General features: G+C 32.3%; 1 protein-coding gene across 1 annotated transcript in view; it reads right to left on the minus strand.

The window, feature by feature from the left end:
* Positions 1-2,408: 2,408 nt before the first annotated feature.
* The window catches only part of LOTGIDRAFT_81536 (hypothetical protein), a gene marked incomplete at both ends in the record, with an annotated part of 46,522 nt that continues 32,704 nt past the window's right edge, over positions 2,409-16,226 (minus strand). The window contains 2 exons of the mRNA XM_009067252.1: positions 2,409-2,448; positions 6,431-6,617. Of these exons, the coding sequence (XP_009065500.1) occupies positions 2,409-2,448; positions 6,431-6,617 (227 nt within the window). The remainder of the gene's footprint in view (positions 2,449-6,430; positions 6,618-16,226) is intronic.

The raw sequence follows: 16,226 nt of genomic DNA on the forward strand, positions 1-16,226 counted from the left end.
TTCCTCGCTCAAAAGTCTTTCACAATTCTAGTTCACAAAGAAATTGAACTCCAGTTTTTCCATTATCTAACCATTGCTACGACAAGTAGGGGTGTTGATTTATCTATCTTTTGCAATTTGCAATTTCTCTGTATAAGTGCTAGATTTACTGCATTTTTCGTTAAATCTCTATGAAAATTGGTGCTAGTTAAAATGTCTGAAACACATTATTCTAGTGCTTGGAACTAGTAGAAACTAGCTTAGATCAAACAGTATGTCACAAAATGACAAATCTAGGGCAAGCAGAGTCAAAAATAAACAAGGTACCAGTAGGTATACATTACCTAAAGGCTTCATACATTGTGAACCACAACTCATTCCACAACAGACCATGTCACCATTACAGTCACTGTCATTTCTACATTGACTGGTACAATCATAACTATTCAGGTATTTATTGAGGATGTCTGTCATATTAGAATGCTGATGATTTGGACATTTACCAACTTTATCATCTAGAAAATATAGATTAATATTGATCACATTGTGTAATAGTTTACAGTCTTTTCTAGTTTTTTTTTAATTAAAAAAATAATTCATATTGATCAGAGCAAAATAATTAATAATCTAAAATAATTAATTATATAGAACTGATGTTTTGTATCAGATAAACAAGGAAATATGCTATATCATATCTTACCAGGAACACATACAGCTGATTGACAAGAACCTGAACCATGTGTACAGTTCCATCTCTCTTCAACATGACAGGTACTTCCTGTAGTACACACTTTACCCTGTAATATACAGATGTTCATTGCAAATTTCATATAAAAATTAAAATAAAAGATATGGGCCTTGTGGATTCTCCAAAATGAATGCTCAATCCACAAAACTAAGTAAAAAATTGTGTCAGATCTTCCTTAAAGGCATGTTCACAATTCACTGCATCTAATACCTTGAACTCATTAAGCTCTTCTCTTGTATCCTTTTCTGGCAGAAAGTCTATAAGTCATTAAGCATAATGTTGACATGTTTATGCGGACTCTCAAAAAGGATGCTCAATTTTATAATAAAAAAAAACTAAGCACAGAACTTATCAGGGGCCATATTCTTGAAAACTTAACTAAAGATGATTTTAGTGCTCCAGTAATCTGGTCAATTGATTTCAAATTAAGTTTAGTACCCAATCAGATTACTGTATTTCCTAAAATCTGGATTTTTACTTAAGTTAAGTTTTTAGGAATAAGGTTCAAATCTTCCCTGTAGGTTGGGAATGAATTCTAGAAGGTTTCATATCTTTGTGATTTAAGATTATCTGTATGGATAGAAGATGTCATTACTTACAGCACACAGTGATTTACAAGCACAGATAGGACAACCAGACATATCATATTGATATCCATGTTTACATTCTAATGAACAATATTCTAGACTTTCACAAACACTTCCATTTCCTGAAACCAAATACATTGTTAGTCAACAAAATTCACCAATGGCTATCAGTTGAGTGGCAAAGTAGAAGTTAAGACATTAGAACACATTAGGTTCCATTAAAAACAATATTAATACTGTTAAAAACATGAGGCCCTTTGCACTACAATCTATCTCTAGACAATTGGAAATAAAAAAAAAAGAGTAAGCTAATGTCTACATCAGAAGAAATATCCCTCACTGCATAGTAAAACCTAAACATGAACAGATCCATTTCATTTCCATTTCTACTTACTTTCACACATTGGTCTGTTAGGGGCCATAACTCTAGTACCAGGTATGGCTGTTCCATTTCTCATAGCACAATAACAGGAATCCTCCTTCATATCTGTTACATTATACAAACACTGCACTGGTTCAAAATCCCCATTACGGGCACATTTAGCCATTGGTACCAAACTGTCATTGAATAGGTTATTCATTGGAGCCCGCATGTAGACCTCTAATACAGATAGGAAACGGCGAGCTGTTTCGTCCACATTGTGATGTCTGGTCATATAATCAGAGAAGTTGCCTGTTGAGTTGGTGAACTGAGTAATTAAGTTAAAAGCTTGATGATTTAGTTCACATAGAGACTGTTCATCAACTGAAATGATAAGGTATATTAAAATGAAGATTAGCTATATTTCCCAACCAAAAAAAAATTTCTACTGTTTAAAATAACATCATCTTGTAAAAAATTCCATCAATGACTTCCTAACAAACTTCAGATACCTTGGTCTGATTTATAACATAAACCTATTTATTTTTGGGTAATTGAACGATACAAGACCAACTAATGAAGCGTTCTGGACTATTTAAACTACCTTAGAATAAAAGTGTACTGTTCATATTTCGATTCATCCCTGGATGTGCAAAAATCTCAGACCAATAGTCGTCATAACAATGTCAATGAAATGAGGATAAAAATTACCTTCTTCAAATCCACGTTTGTGACAGAAAAGACCAGAATAACCTTTACTACATTCACAGATTCTACCATTGAATATATCACCCTTACATCTACCACCATTCCAACATAGATCATTAGCCATTTGTATTGAACAGATTCTTCGTGCTGTTTCAGCATGTGAATCAGGTACTATAAAATAAAAGGAGAAATCAAACAGAAGAAAGATTACATGAATATCACTTTAGGAACACTTCAACTTGTCCAATAAGAGAATAATATTCATCAGTTGTACTTACCAGGTGACATATCTATACAACAGAATCCCTGTATAATCTGATAATCCATAAAAATAAGGAATCTTTCAATAAAAGACCTTCTTGTAGTTCTATGGATAATTACTTGTAGTTCTATGGATAATTACTTGTAGTTCTATGGATAATTACCTGTAGTTCTATGGATAATTACTTGTAGTTCTATGGATAATTACTTGTAGTTCTATGGATAATTACTTGTAGTTTTATGGATAATTACTGGCATTTTTTTGGATACTTACTTGTAGTTCTATGGATAATTACTTAGTTTTATGGATAATTACCTGTTGTTTTATGGATAATTACTGGCATTTTTTTGGATACTTACTTGTAGTTCTATGGATAATTACTTAGTTTTATGGATAATTACCTGTAGTTTTATGGATAATTACTTAGTTTTATGGATTTATATGGTACAAAATGCATTATTTACCTGTACAGGTGTCATGTCCAGGGTAGGTTTTGATATCTGATATAACATCCCCTCTAGCATTCACACATTTACAATTGGTCTCAGGCTGCGTAGAACTATAATACATGTTCTTGAAACACTGTCTGGGTGTAAAGTAACCCTCTGGTGTACAGTTTACTAGTGGAATTCCTGTTGAATTCATCAGTTGACGAATTAAATAGGATCGTGGAGTGTCTTCTCTTAAGACCAGATCATAGAATTCCTTTTTCTTCTCACATCTTGATTTTGCTGAAATCAGAAACAACCATGTGTATGAATTTTTCAGAATATATAATACATATATTATATCATTTAAACATCCAAACAGACAATGGGGGAAAAGATTTCTTGCCCTAATAAAATGAAAGTGATTGTAAAGAGGACTTTTGAACTCTTTATTGTATATCAGTAACACTTATAGCATCAATTTGCACCATTCCAATTTTCAATCAGACGACTGTGGTTCCTTCAATTCCACTAAACCTGATGTCACTATCATAAAGGTATATCAAAAGCAGATTTTGGGAGAACATCAAATGCTTAGTTTTAGTAAAATTGCAGGAACCACTATCTGAAATTGACAATCCCTTTGATGGTATTGTTGATGAATTGATATATTTAAGAAACTTTCCAACTGTCCACTTTGGGGGCTTTCAAAAAGGAACTTACCTAATACAGTTCCTGCATCCTCACAGAATGGACCACTGGAACCAGGGCGACAAGAACACATGACACCATTCTCTAAATCTCCAATACAAGTACCTTTCTCATATACAGCACAATAAGTAACATTCATTACCTTATCACACACTGCATCTGTAATATTAATACACATATATATAAACTTCTTCAGATTGGGTATTTAAGAGAAGTAACACGGTGATTTTTTTTTTGATAGTCTTGTAATATAGACCCGATCACCGATCAGCCAGCAAAATAGCAGTTACAAAATTACATCATATAAAGTAGTATTGAGCACTATCTTAACAGTGGCATTTCTATATCACTCTACAATTGATGTATTGAGTACTATTTTAACTGTGGTATTTCTATATTACTCTATAATTGATGTATTGAGTACTATTTTAACAGTGGCATTTCTATATCGCTCTACAATTGATGTATTGAGTACTATTTTAACAGTGGTATTTCTATATCACTCTACAATTGATGTATTGAGTACTATTTTAACCGTGGCATTTCTATATCGCTCTACAATTGATGTATTAAGCACTATTTTAACAGTGGTATTTCTATATCACTCTACAATTGATATATTGAGCACTGTTTTAACAGTGGTATTTCTATATCGCCCTACAATTGATATATTGAGCACTATTTTAACAGTGGCATTTCTATATCACTCTACAATTGATGTATTGACCACTATTTAACAGTGATATTTTTTTGTTATTGGTCTTTGTTATCTTATTCTTTAAGTTATATTAATTGGAGTTAAGGGAACAATATGTTTAATTTATTCGCATTCAGTGTTAAGTTAACTTACCATTAGTAGAACAGTTGGCACCACTGAATCCCTTTCTACAAGAACATCTACCCTGAGAATTAATATCTATATAACATTCTGAATTCCTGTGACAGGTAGTGGCTATACACGGATCATACACTGTAAATAATACATATCAGCTTAAATAACAGATCAATACTGGTTGTGTCGCCAGTCAGGGTATGCTTACTCTTCTAAACATCTGATAACACTTTTCATAATGAAATACTTACTCATGTGAATTAGCTGCTATCAATGTTGCGTCAAAGTGTCTTTTTAAATTTCGGGTTTCGTTGTGTTGTGGATCGTTAGTACTTGGTCTATTTATTATCAATGAAACTTTCTACAGATATTGAATAAGCCACAGACTTCTGAACAAGTTAAGTCAGGACATCTCTCAATCAAGCATACCATCCAACACCCTGTTTTACAGTTTTAAAGGGACAGATTTGCCATCTGTTTGAACAATCATGCCTCAGTTTTGGAAATTGAAGGCTTTTAGCTAAGCTAATCAGTAATAGTGTTCCAGCTCAATGAAATAATTATGTGATTTCTGTGCAGTTCTAGTAGTTCTGAGGAATATTTACATATATTCAAGACCTCAAACACCAAAAATGGCAGCCCTGGCCTTTAACTAGGCTTTACTCACCAGAGTTTGACAAACATTGTTTAGTAACTTTACAATTGTAATATCTTCCATTTACAATCTCACAATTCTCTTTTAATACACATTTCTCATTGTAACCACACTGAAATAATATAAACACATTTCTCATTGTAACCAAACTAAAATAATATAAACACATTTCTCATTGTAACCACACTGAAATAATATAATAAAATAAACACATTTCTCATTGTAACCAAACTGAAATAATATAAACACATTTCTCATTGTAACCAAACTGAAATAATATAAACACATTTCTCATTGTAACCACACTGAAATAATATAATAATATAAACACATTTCTCATTGTAACCACACTGAAATAATATAAACACATTTCTTATTGTAACCAAACTAAAATAATATAAACACATTTCTCATTGTAACCACACTGAAATAATATAATAAAATAAACACATTTCTCATTGTAACCAAACTGAAATAATATAAACACATTTCTCATTATAACCACACTGAAATAATATAAACACATTTCTTATTGTAACCAAACTAAAATAATATAAACACATTTCTCATTGTAACCACACTGAAATAATATAAACACATTTCTCATTGTAACCAAACTAAAATAATATAAACACATTTCTCATTGTAACCACACTGAAATAATATAAACACATTTCTCATTATAACCACACTGAAATAATATAAACACATTTCTCATTATAACCACACTGAAATAATATAAACACATTTCTTATTGTAACCAAACTAAAATAATATAATAATATAAACACATTTCTCATTGTAACCACACTGAAATAATACAATAATATAAACACATTTCTCATTGTAACCACACTGAAATAATATAATAATATAAACACATTTCTCATTATAACCATACTAAAAACTGAAATATAATCAAGAATGCAATTATCCTTTGTAAAATGAGAGACAGGGGATGAGAATTGACAGATGAAATGGTTAAAATTTAAAATCACAAGTCTTCTAAATGTAATTTTGATGCTGTAAATATGTGGACGTCTTGTCATGGATATGTGGTATTTTGTTTGATGCCAAAATAAGATCATTTTAATTCTGATTAATCGGAAACATCTTTGACCCTTAACCCTTAAAATTTTTCATAAAATTGATGCTAAACAGAATCTTTTTTGAAGAGTTAAGATGGGACTGATTCTTCAATATACTTACAGTACAGTTATCATGGGCTGGTCTTTCACAGTTCTTTCCCCAACTACTAGGACAGCTACAGCTATAGGTTTCATTAGTCAAATCTTGACAACTAGCCCCATTCTGACATGGGTAACTATCACATGGTAACCGTCTCCCTACAATGTCAAGGACCAGCGTTTAAAAATGATTTTAAAAACCTAGATGTAATACTAGTAAAATATGGCTATATTGCCACATTATTAAAGTCATAATTCAGAATGTACAGAATGTCATAGTACTAGAAGTTTTTATAATTACACAAGAAAGAAATTAATTGAGACCATGTCAGATTGTGCAGAATGTTGGAATTCACAGAATATACTATATGGTCTCTACGATGGGGTGTCAAGTTGTAGATTCCATTTGCACAGTGGTTCTTGCAGAGGAAGCATGTCCAAAACTACTCACAATACACACAACAATACTTATCTTAGTGGAGCTCAATTTCACTAAAGTTTTGGCCTTGGACTCAATTCATCATGGGGAAATTGAAACTTACATGTTTGGCATCTGTTACCAGTGTATCTTCTAGGACAAAAGCAATATGACATAGATCCATTACCAGGGAAACATGAACCACCATTTAAACACTGTCCCATCAGAGTATAACAGTTCTCTAAAACATATCAAAATGAGATATTAATCACCAATATGAATAGCCAAAAAAAACATTGGATATTTTACCTCACTCTTCTCTTGAAAGAGATGCTTTTTTGACAAATTTGAATATCCATTAACCATCAAGTACTAGGAAAATTCAGCTGACAAACCCAAATATCAATTGTAAATAGCTTTGAGGAATACCCAGTTGACTAATAATCAAAACAGTGACAACTGACTGGGATGGTAGAGTTGTTTCAGTCTTGCTAAAGTCTATGTAGACTAGACACCTGATACCACTATTAATTAAGATATACTTCATCATATGATTGATATACTTTCATTTGAATAATTCATTTGCTGGTACCATGTATTGCAAAACTTATATTTGGGATTTCAGGGTTTGTTTGAGGTGCTGTTAGTATGTTATTAGTTAGTTAGTGCAATCGGAATGTGTAAGGGGAGACAATAAACGAACAATTACCATGTGTTTCATTTCTAATGGGTTTCATACATTGGTGTCCAAATCCATTGGAACAACATTTAAGATTTTGTTGACAATCAGTATCAACTGTACATTCTTCTATTCCGATACCCATAGTACCATTATTTACTGGGGGACATCTTCCTGGTCTAGTAGCTACAATAATAATGTATAAATCACGTCTGAGAAAAGTTAAGTCCATTAATTACGTTTAAGAATAAGAACAAAGGAAGAAGAACTTTCCTGTAGAACACCATTGATCTGGTGTGTACGGCCTGAATGAACAATTCAGGGGCATGTCAGCAAGAGTGAATTCTTCACCTCAATTAATGCTAAAATAATACAGAGACACTTCGGTCAAATATGGAGGCAAAATTGACGTTTTATTGGAGATCCTTTTAAGTTCTAAAATAGCTTTTGTTGTTATTAGTCTCGAGGTTCAATGTACTTCTCATATTGATTAAGTTGCTAGAGCAGGCACACATTGTATTTCCTAGTATACATCTTGTTGACAAGACATACAATATCAACTTACTTGGTGTTGGTCTGACGTAAAGATATAAGTTCATCAGAAGAGAGCCGTGTTCATTAGATGCATTACATTGTACCACAAACTTATCAGATAACCTGACTCTATCAATTCGTAATACTTCGTTGTTTAAACCAGTAACTTCATATCTTGGCAAATAAACTGGCAAATAAAGCAATTAACATATAAAATATGTAAAACATGAGGTGGCGGCACCATTAGGAGGTATAGAGTTGGGGGGAATTTGTGCCCCAACTTCGATTCTGACAAATATAGATATAAGAATTCTATATGCTTTTACCCCAAAATGTGTGTCAGGGAGAACTCAAATGCCTAAGGAGCTTCCATAGAGCTTAAATTAAGCCTTGACAGTTGTCCCCTCATTAAGTCAGTCTGCCTCTTATTTGTACCCTGAACAAATGTCACAATTTCAAACATGTTATTGGAACCACAGGATAGTTACCAGACCTTTGATAAAAACTCTGAAGATTACACATGTATATACTCATATCATACACTTGATTGATTAATAACTAAAATCAATATTAAATGTAACTTGATTGGCAAATCAACATAAACTTCTTGTTTATGTGTATAAAGCAATGCATGGTAAGTCTCCTAGCTACCTTCAAGAACTAATTACACCTTACAAACCCAATAGATCCCTCAGGTCGGAAAACAGTATGCGTTTAAATCCTCCAAATGACGTTCGAACAAAAAGCTACGGCGAAAGGCGTTTTGACAAGGCCGCGCCTACACTCTGGAACAGTTTACCATTGTCATTGCGGAATCTGAATTCTTTAGACGTTTTTAAAAAACAACTCAAGACTCACTTCTTTCGAACTGCTTTTATTTCATTCTATATACTTTTAATTGACTGCAATTATTTTAAACTGTTTATTTTATTTTTTATTTATTTTTATGTGAGGCGCTTAGAGTAATTGTTTTTATATAACGCGCTCTATAAATATTGTATTTATTATTATTATTTATTATTGCTACAAAATGGATTTTATGTACAAAATACAAAACTTACTTGAAACCATTTTACCATTGATGTACCAGGTGATGTTAGGTTTGGGTATACCTTCAGCTCGACACACGAACACAGCATCTTCATTTTCAATTACTTCAACATCTTTAGGTCGTACATCGTAATAGGGTTTGGCTGAAATAAAAACAATGATAGACTTTTTAAATTGTCCTAAAGTGTGCACAAATACCTACATACATCTAATAAAAAGCAGTGGTGTCTGACCTTTTTCAGTCCTCACACCCCTGAAGCAATTATTCTCACCCCTCACACCCAATATCAATGGGCTTTGAACAATGTAAATTTTATAATTTTTCATTAACGGTAATCATAATACACCCCAGGTTCCCAATGGAACAAGGTGGCTCTATGGTAGTGGCTGTTACCCATCCATCGATTGAGAAAAATACACCAGAAGTCCTGAAATCGTATAGAGCATCTAAGATAAATTCTTCTCCTCCAACAGTTGGCCACACCCCTGATACCAAGGAACCAGGAAAGTAGAGTAACAATTAAAAACATTAGACTTTCAAAAAATTTTAGGAGTAAAGTCACTTCATATTCTATATTTCAACATCAAGTAGACCTCTTTATAAATATACAGTTCAACACTAACTGTGAAAGTACGGAACTTTTTTATTGAAATGTTCAAGTAATAAAGTTGTAAAAACTTACATTCAACAGTAATATTAAAAGTTTTGATGTCTATAGCTCTCTTTTTACGATTCTGTTGATTTTTTGCATAACATCTATAAATACCAGCATCAGAGATATCTACACTAGGGAAATATAACTCTAGTCCGAATGATTTCTTCATAGTATAACCACTCATTGGTCGACCATCAATTCTTTCAAATTGCACTTCTGGTGTAGGTCTAGAAATAAAGTTTTACATCTCACTTTACTACTTCTTATTGGGTGAATGAAATGCTAAATTCCTTTTGTCTCTTAAGAGGTGAAAACAATCATTGTCAACAAATTTGCTTTTTGCATAGATTTGTTTTGTTTTGATCTGGTGGTATCTGATGATTTTCACCTATGAAACAGATCATACTTACTCTTTTTGAAACATCTGAAGTAGACTTCTCATTTGAGGACATTTATCACTCCTAATTTTGTCTTGCATCGGAAACAAATTTTGGTAAACAGTTAACAGTTTTGCTTGTATGGGTTTTTATCAAAATTTTGTCAGTTCACTTTTTGTCAGGTTGAATTTCATAGTTTTGGAAAACAAACATAGCAAGAGATTTCAAATTTGAGTGGCAATACAAGGCCAAGGCATACAAGATTCCATAGGAAACTGTTTGTGCTGTTGATTTGACACATTGATTGATGTGAAAGGATCAGCAAGCTCTGTCTTCCCAGCTATAGTCATTCTGTGAGTCTCAAATGAAATTAATCTGTACTTACAAGCCCGAAAATATACATTTTAAACTGAGTTCATCACCCATAATACCCATTGGTTCTCGGGGTGAGGACCACTGTAAATCAGGCTCACGTTTAGATGAATCTGTTCAATTTAAAAAATAAACAAGTTAAGCACATTTTTATTGAATACAAACACCCCATAGCTCCCAACTGAGGTAACATCAAATATCACAAGGTATAGTATAATAACAATATCTCCACTCATTCAAGTCTGTTTCAAAACATAAACACAAGCTGTCTTATTTTTAGGTAGTTTAAGTTATAATCAACACAATACCCACATTTGACCCACATGATCAGAAATATATTTGCTCCATTAAAATTGAGAAGCCTTAAAACCCCTGAAAGTTTTCTTGAAAACAGCAGAATCCTGTATAGCCAATATATCTACCAGTGTTTCATGTTCTAGCTTGGTTCTAAAGTTTTTTACAACCGACACATAAATCTGGAATCAACTTGTCCAGATTGTCATAGCACTCAGATGTCAGAATTCACAGAGCACACTGTACAAACACCCAATACCCTTTCAGTAAATATAACCTCCGGGCATCATATTTAAAAAAAAATACATACTATTGAAAGAGGACTTGATGGTATAATATGTAGTGTATCTTCTGATGTTAGCAAACGCATTATAACCCATACATATATAGGATTTACCATCAACAATATCCCAGGCTCGAACATTGACAAAATGTAGGTTTCCTATAATGAAATCAATTATTAGTAAATCTAATCTTATTTGATGTACTTAGACCTGTTTCATAAAATTTTAACCTAAACACAGATTTTTAGAAAACTGGATTTAAAATCAAATTGACCAATGAGATAATTAGAACACTTTAATCATCCTATATTAAGCTTTTTGTGAAACAAGCCCAAGAAACTTGTTAAATCAATGAAATGAAGATCAATATAAAAAAAATTTCTTCGACTATTTGATGACACAATTCATCTTAAAGGGATTCTAAAGAGGTTTTCTATATTTTGTATGTGTATTGGGGAGACACTGATAGCATCAATTTGCACCCTTCCAAATTTCAGACATCTGTGGTTCCTGCAATTCCACGTCACTAATCACAAAAATATGTCTTATCAAACACTTAGTTTCAGTGGAATTGCAGGAACCATAGATATCTGATTGAAAATTGGAATGGTGCAAATTGATGCTATCAATGTCCCCAATACACATAAAAATTTCTTCACAATCCCTTTAATTATCCTATCATAATATTAGTCTATCAAGAGCTATACACAGGCTGGAGAACATTTTCTATTATAGAAATGGAATAATATTAAACGGGGCAGTATTTTCATTTTCAAAAACCTTTAAATTAAACTTTTGAAATAGTTTTGGTGTTAAATAATTAACGGGTGGATTTTTAAAACTTTCAGATACGTTAACACATTTTATTGTATTGTTTTCACAAATTTGAGCAAAAATATTTTTCAAACTACAAAAAAAGCAGAATGCCCCTTTAAAAGGAAATAAAAAATACAAACCATTAGTATCCATAGTAACTCTGTTGGTCAGATTGACAATAGAGTAATTCTTCGTTCCAGCATAACGACTGGTGTTGCTGTTCATCAAGATCCAAGTGATGTGAGCTTTAGGTTCACTCTGTGGCATGTTACAATATAGTGTTAGAGGATCACCTAAAAAAAAAAAACAGTGAATCAGTAAGGTTGCAAATAGGTTGACATATCACAGTGTTTATGGGATCCATTATTTACCAGTTCTGCCAATGTAACTGAGCTGCTGTGAATATTCAGAAAAAGGCTTTTCAACTCTGCACCCAAATTTGTCATAATTACAGCATGACAATGCCCTCAAACCATAGCTGTGAGTAAATCCAAAAGTTCGGAATGCAGCTCACAACTCAGTTGCATGAGAGTTCTGTTTAAAACTAATCTCTGCTATTCTTATTCGTTAATTGGTGATGGCTATAGTGTGAGATCCCCTTACAGAACATCTGACACAATGTTATCATCTTTTTTGGGTAAACTAATAACTTACCAATATCTACTGTTTTGACTACATCATTTCCAATAAAATTATCAAATGAGGCTTGTTTTAATACAATATCTCTTCCGACAGCAGTACCATTTTCATTTGAAACCTGACACTGATAGACTCCCTCATCCAGTAATTTTATGGTTTCTGAGTTTCGAATTGTTCCATTGTTATGAATGACCCGATACAGATATCTAGGGTCTGTGAAGTTGAAATATTCACCATCTTTAAGCCAAGTGTATCTGAAACAAGAACAACATAAAGTTTTTAAATTGTGAGTACGATACGTAGACACAGCTTTATGTGTATGTGGACAATGGGGGAAAACATGTTGAAATATTACATAGAAACTTAATGCTGTGTCTAAATAATGAACAAGATAGTTTTGTATCAAAATGTCAATAGAAGTGATAAAACATATTTCATTTCGGGCTTTTCAGCACCATTAATAATGGTCTAATGAAGAAAGACAATAAAATGTTGTGTATGTCAATGTTGTGTAGGTCAACTCGTCTTAAATCAGGTCAACTCTTCTTAAATAAGGTCAACTCTTCTTAAATAAGGTCAACTCTTCTCAAATCAGGTCAACTCTTCTCAAATCAGGTCAACTCTTCTCAAATCAGGTCAACTCCATTGGCATTTGGTCAACTCTTCATCAATATGGTCACATGAAATTTAGGTCAACTCTTGTTTAATTAGGTCCAGCAGTCTAGTCGCCAGGAATGAATTGGTGCTGGGGCTCAAATTTGTAATCAGAAAAATTTGAAGAATTAAAGGCCCAGAGGACTCATAAAATGAATCAATCTCTGCTGAACTTAAGAAGGTTTTGCTGGGGCTTAATTCTCACTTGTTGGGGCCCAGCCCTTACGGACACCACCCTAACGACAGGGCTGAGGTCAATTCTAATCAAATCAAGTCAATAATTAAATTAGGCTGCCAATTCTCAAATCAGGTCAACTCTCCTTAAATCAGGTCAACCATTAAATCAGGTCAACTCTTCTCAATTCAGATCAGCTGTTCTTAAATCAGAACAATATTCAAATTGTGTCAACACTTCTAAAATTAGGTCAACTCCTCTTAAATTAGGTCAATAATTATATTCGGTCAACACCGACTTCTTTGTTAAGGTCAACTCTTCTTAAATTAGGTCAACTCTTCTTAAATCAGGTCAACTCTCCTTATATCCTTGAATAAGATCAAGAATTTAATTAGGTCAATTCTCCTTAAATCAGGTCAAGAATTAAATAAGGTCATCGGGTCAACATTTAAGTTAGGACAATTTTTCGTGATTAAGGTCAATATTTAAATTAGGTCAGCTGTTTTAAATTAGGTCAATTCTCCTTAAATTGGGTCAACTAACTTTAAATCTATTCAACTTACCTTAAATTTTCTCCCTCGCCTCTACAGTACAATGTACTTGGTACTTTACTAGTGAAATATACCATTGCTGGAGACTGACCTACTATCACTGGTGCACCTATAATTATTAGTTGTACTGTTAGATACTGACCGAAACTCACTAGCATTACTTGGGGAAAAACCATTCCAGGGGCCTTATTCTCCAAAACTTAACTCAAATAAAATCCAGATTTTAAGAAATACAGTAATCTGATTGGATAATAAAACTAAATTTGAAATTGATTTTAGTAATAGACCAATCAGAAGACTGGAACACTAAAATCAAGTTAAGTTAAGATTTCAAGAATAAGGCACCTGATTGATATCTAAATCTTATCTTCTGAACAAAGAAAAATGTTTTATGAATTTTTTATCATTTTTATGAGAACTGGAATAGCAGCCTTAAAATAGTACTGTAAATTATTAAATGTCTTTGCTTGATAAAAATAAAAGCAAGAGCACACATTATGTCTTTCAAAAAACAGGGGACAGTTTTTAAGCAAAAATTTAGAAGTTTTTTGGTTGAAATTTATGAGAGGGAAAGGTGTTTCTTTTCCATATTTTTATCAACGCAGAGAAATTCTAGGACTAACAGTACTATTTTGTGGCTGATATGCCACTTTTCTTTAAAATTATAGAAAAAATTAAAAAAATACATTTTGCTTTGCTCAAACAATAGTCACCAAATTGATCTGATATCAATGTGATTAAATACCATTTTCACCACAGAAGCTGTCAAAACAATGTTTAACTAAGAGCTTTGTTAACTTTATGGCTTGTCTACTGAGATGATTTTTTTTAACTGTTAAAGTTGTTACATTTGCTCAATTCACGTAAAAATTGAAAATTGCAATTGAAAATCCATACTTGTACGTAGTGCAGGCATATTGGTCAATGGCATCCTACATTGGTGTCCAAATCCATTGAAACAACATTTCAAAAAGGAATTTTGTTGACAATCAGTATCAACTTTACATTCTTGTATTCCAATACCCATAGTACCATTATTAACTGGGGGACATCTTCCTGGTCTAGTAGCTACAATAATAAATTTCAGATTATAAATCCCCAACAAGTTTGTGACCTTGGCCAGTTCTTCTATTGGAGAATATCTTCTATTACACCCAACACCAACTAAATAGTCGTATTCGAAAATACATTCTTGACAATAGAAGAATAGTCTACTAGTGTACTTAGATACAAATGCTCAAAAACATACCTCAGTTTTTCTGCTCCTAAGAGTCTTTAAGAATAAAGATCACTATAGGTAATTATTTGCAACTATTGAAGTTAAATTCCTGAAAATTTGTCACTTCACTAGGTAAAGACTGATCAAAAGTCCATTCTAATTACTTTATTTTAATGTCATAGGATAACAATGATATACTTCGAAAACCAAAGAAAAGCAATATTGACACTTCAAATGCTGAGACATTGTCAAGTCAAGGGCCATAACTCTAAAAAATCATTGAAATCATTGATCGAGCCATGATGTTTTAAATAAAACTCTCTGATACTAATATAAATATAAATCTTACTATTTTCTTGGTCGGTCTTTCTCTCCATCTTGAAGCTTAAAGCCATATTGTTCCACAGATAATCATGTACATTACTAACATTACATTGGATTACTAGATGATCCCTGTATACTTTCATATGACGTAGGATTAATACAGTGTTTTGGTGGGCTGTTTCAGCAAAATAACCAGATCTGTATAGTGTTCTGTTAACACCTGTAACACAAACATTGCAATGTATTTTCTTTTATTTTCGCAGCCCATTCCTTATTCACAATAACTGAACTTAAATTCCCTTCCATGATTGTTTAACAACTTGTTTTAGATTGATTGATAGATTCATTAACTAATTAGACAACAAATTTTTCATAATTATGGAAATCATCTGAACTAAAATTTTGAAAAAAGGTCAGTGACATCCAATATTGGTGGGTTAACAAATAGAATTAAAATCAAATAGAATTGAAATAAATTCAAAATGAAATGAAATGTAATTGAAATGTAATTGAAATGTAATTGATATGATATGAAATGTAATTGAAATGATATGAAATGTAATTGAAATGATATGAAATGTAATTGAAATGATATGAAATGTAATTGAAATGATATGAAATGTAATTGAAATGATATGAAATGTAATTGAAATGATATGAAATGTAATTGAAATGATATGAAATGTAATTGATATGATATGAAATGTAATTGAAAGGGGATCCTCT

Source organism: Lottia gigantea, assembly GCF_000327385.1.
Source record: "Lottia gigantea unplaced genomic scaffold LOTGIsca_81, whole genome shotgun sequence".
In the NCBI taxonomy this organism is placed as follows: domain Eukaryota; kingdom Metazoa; phylum Mollusca; class Gastropoda; family Lottiidae; genus Lottia; species Lottia gigantea.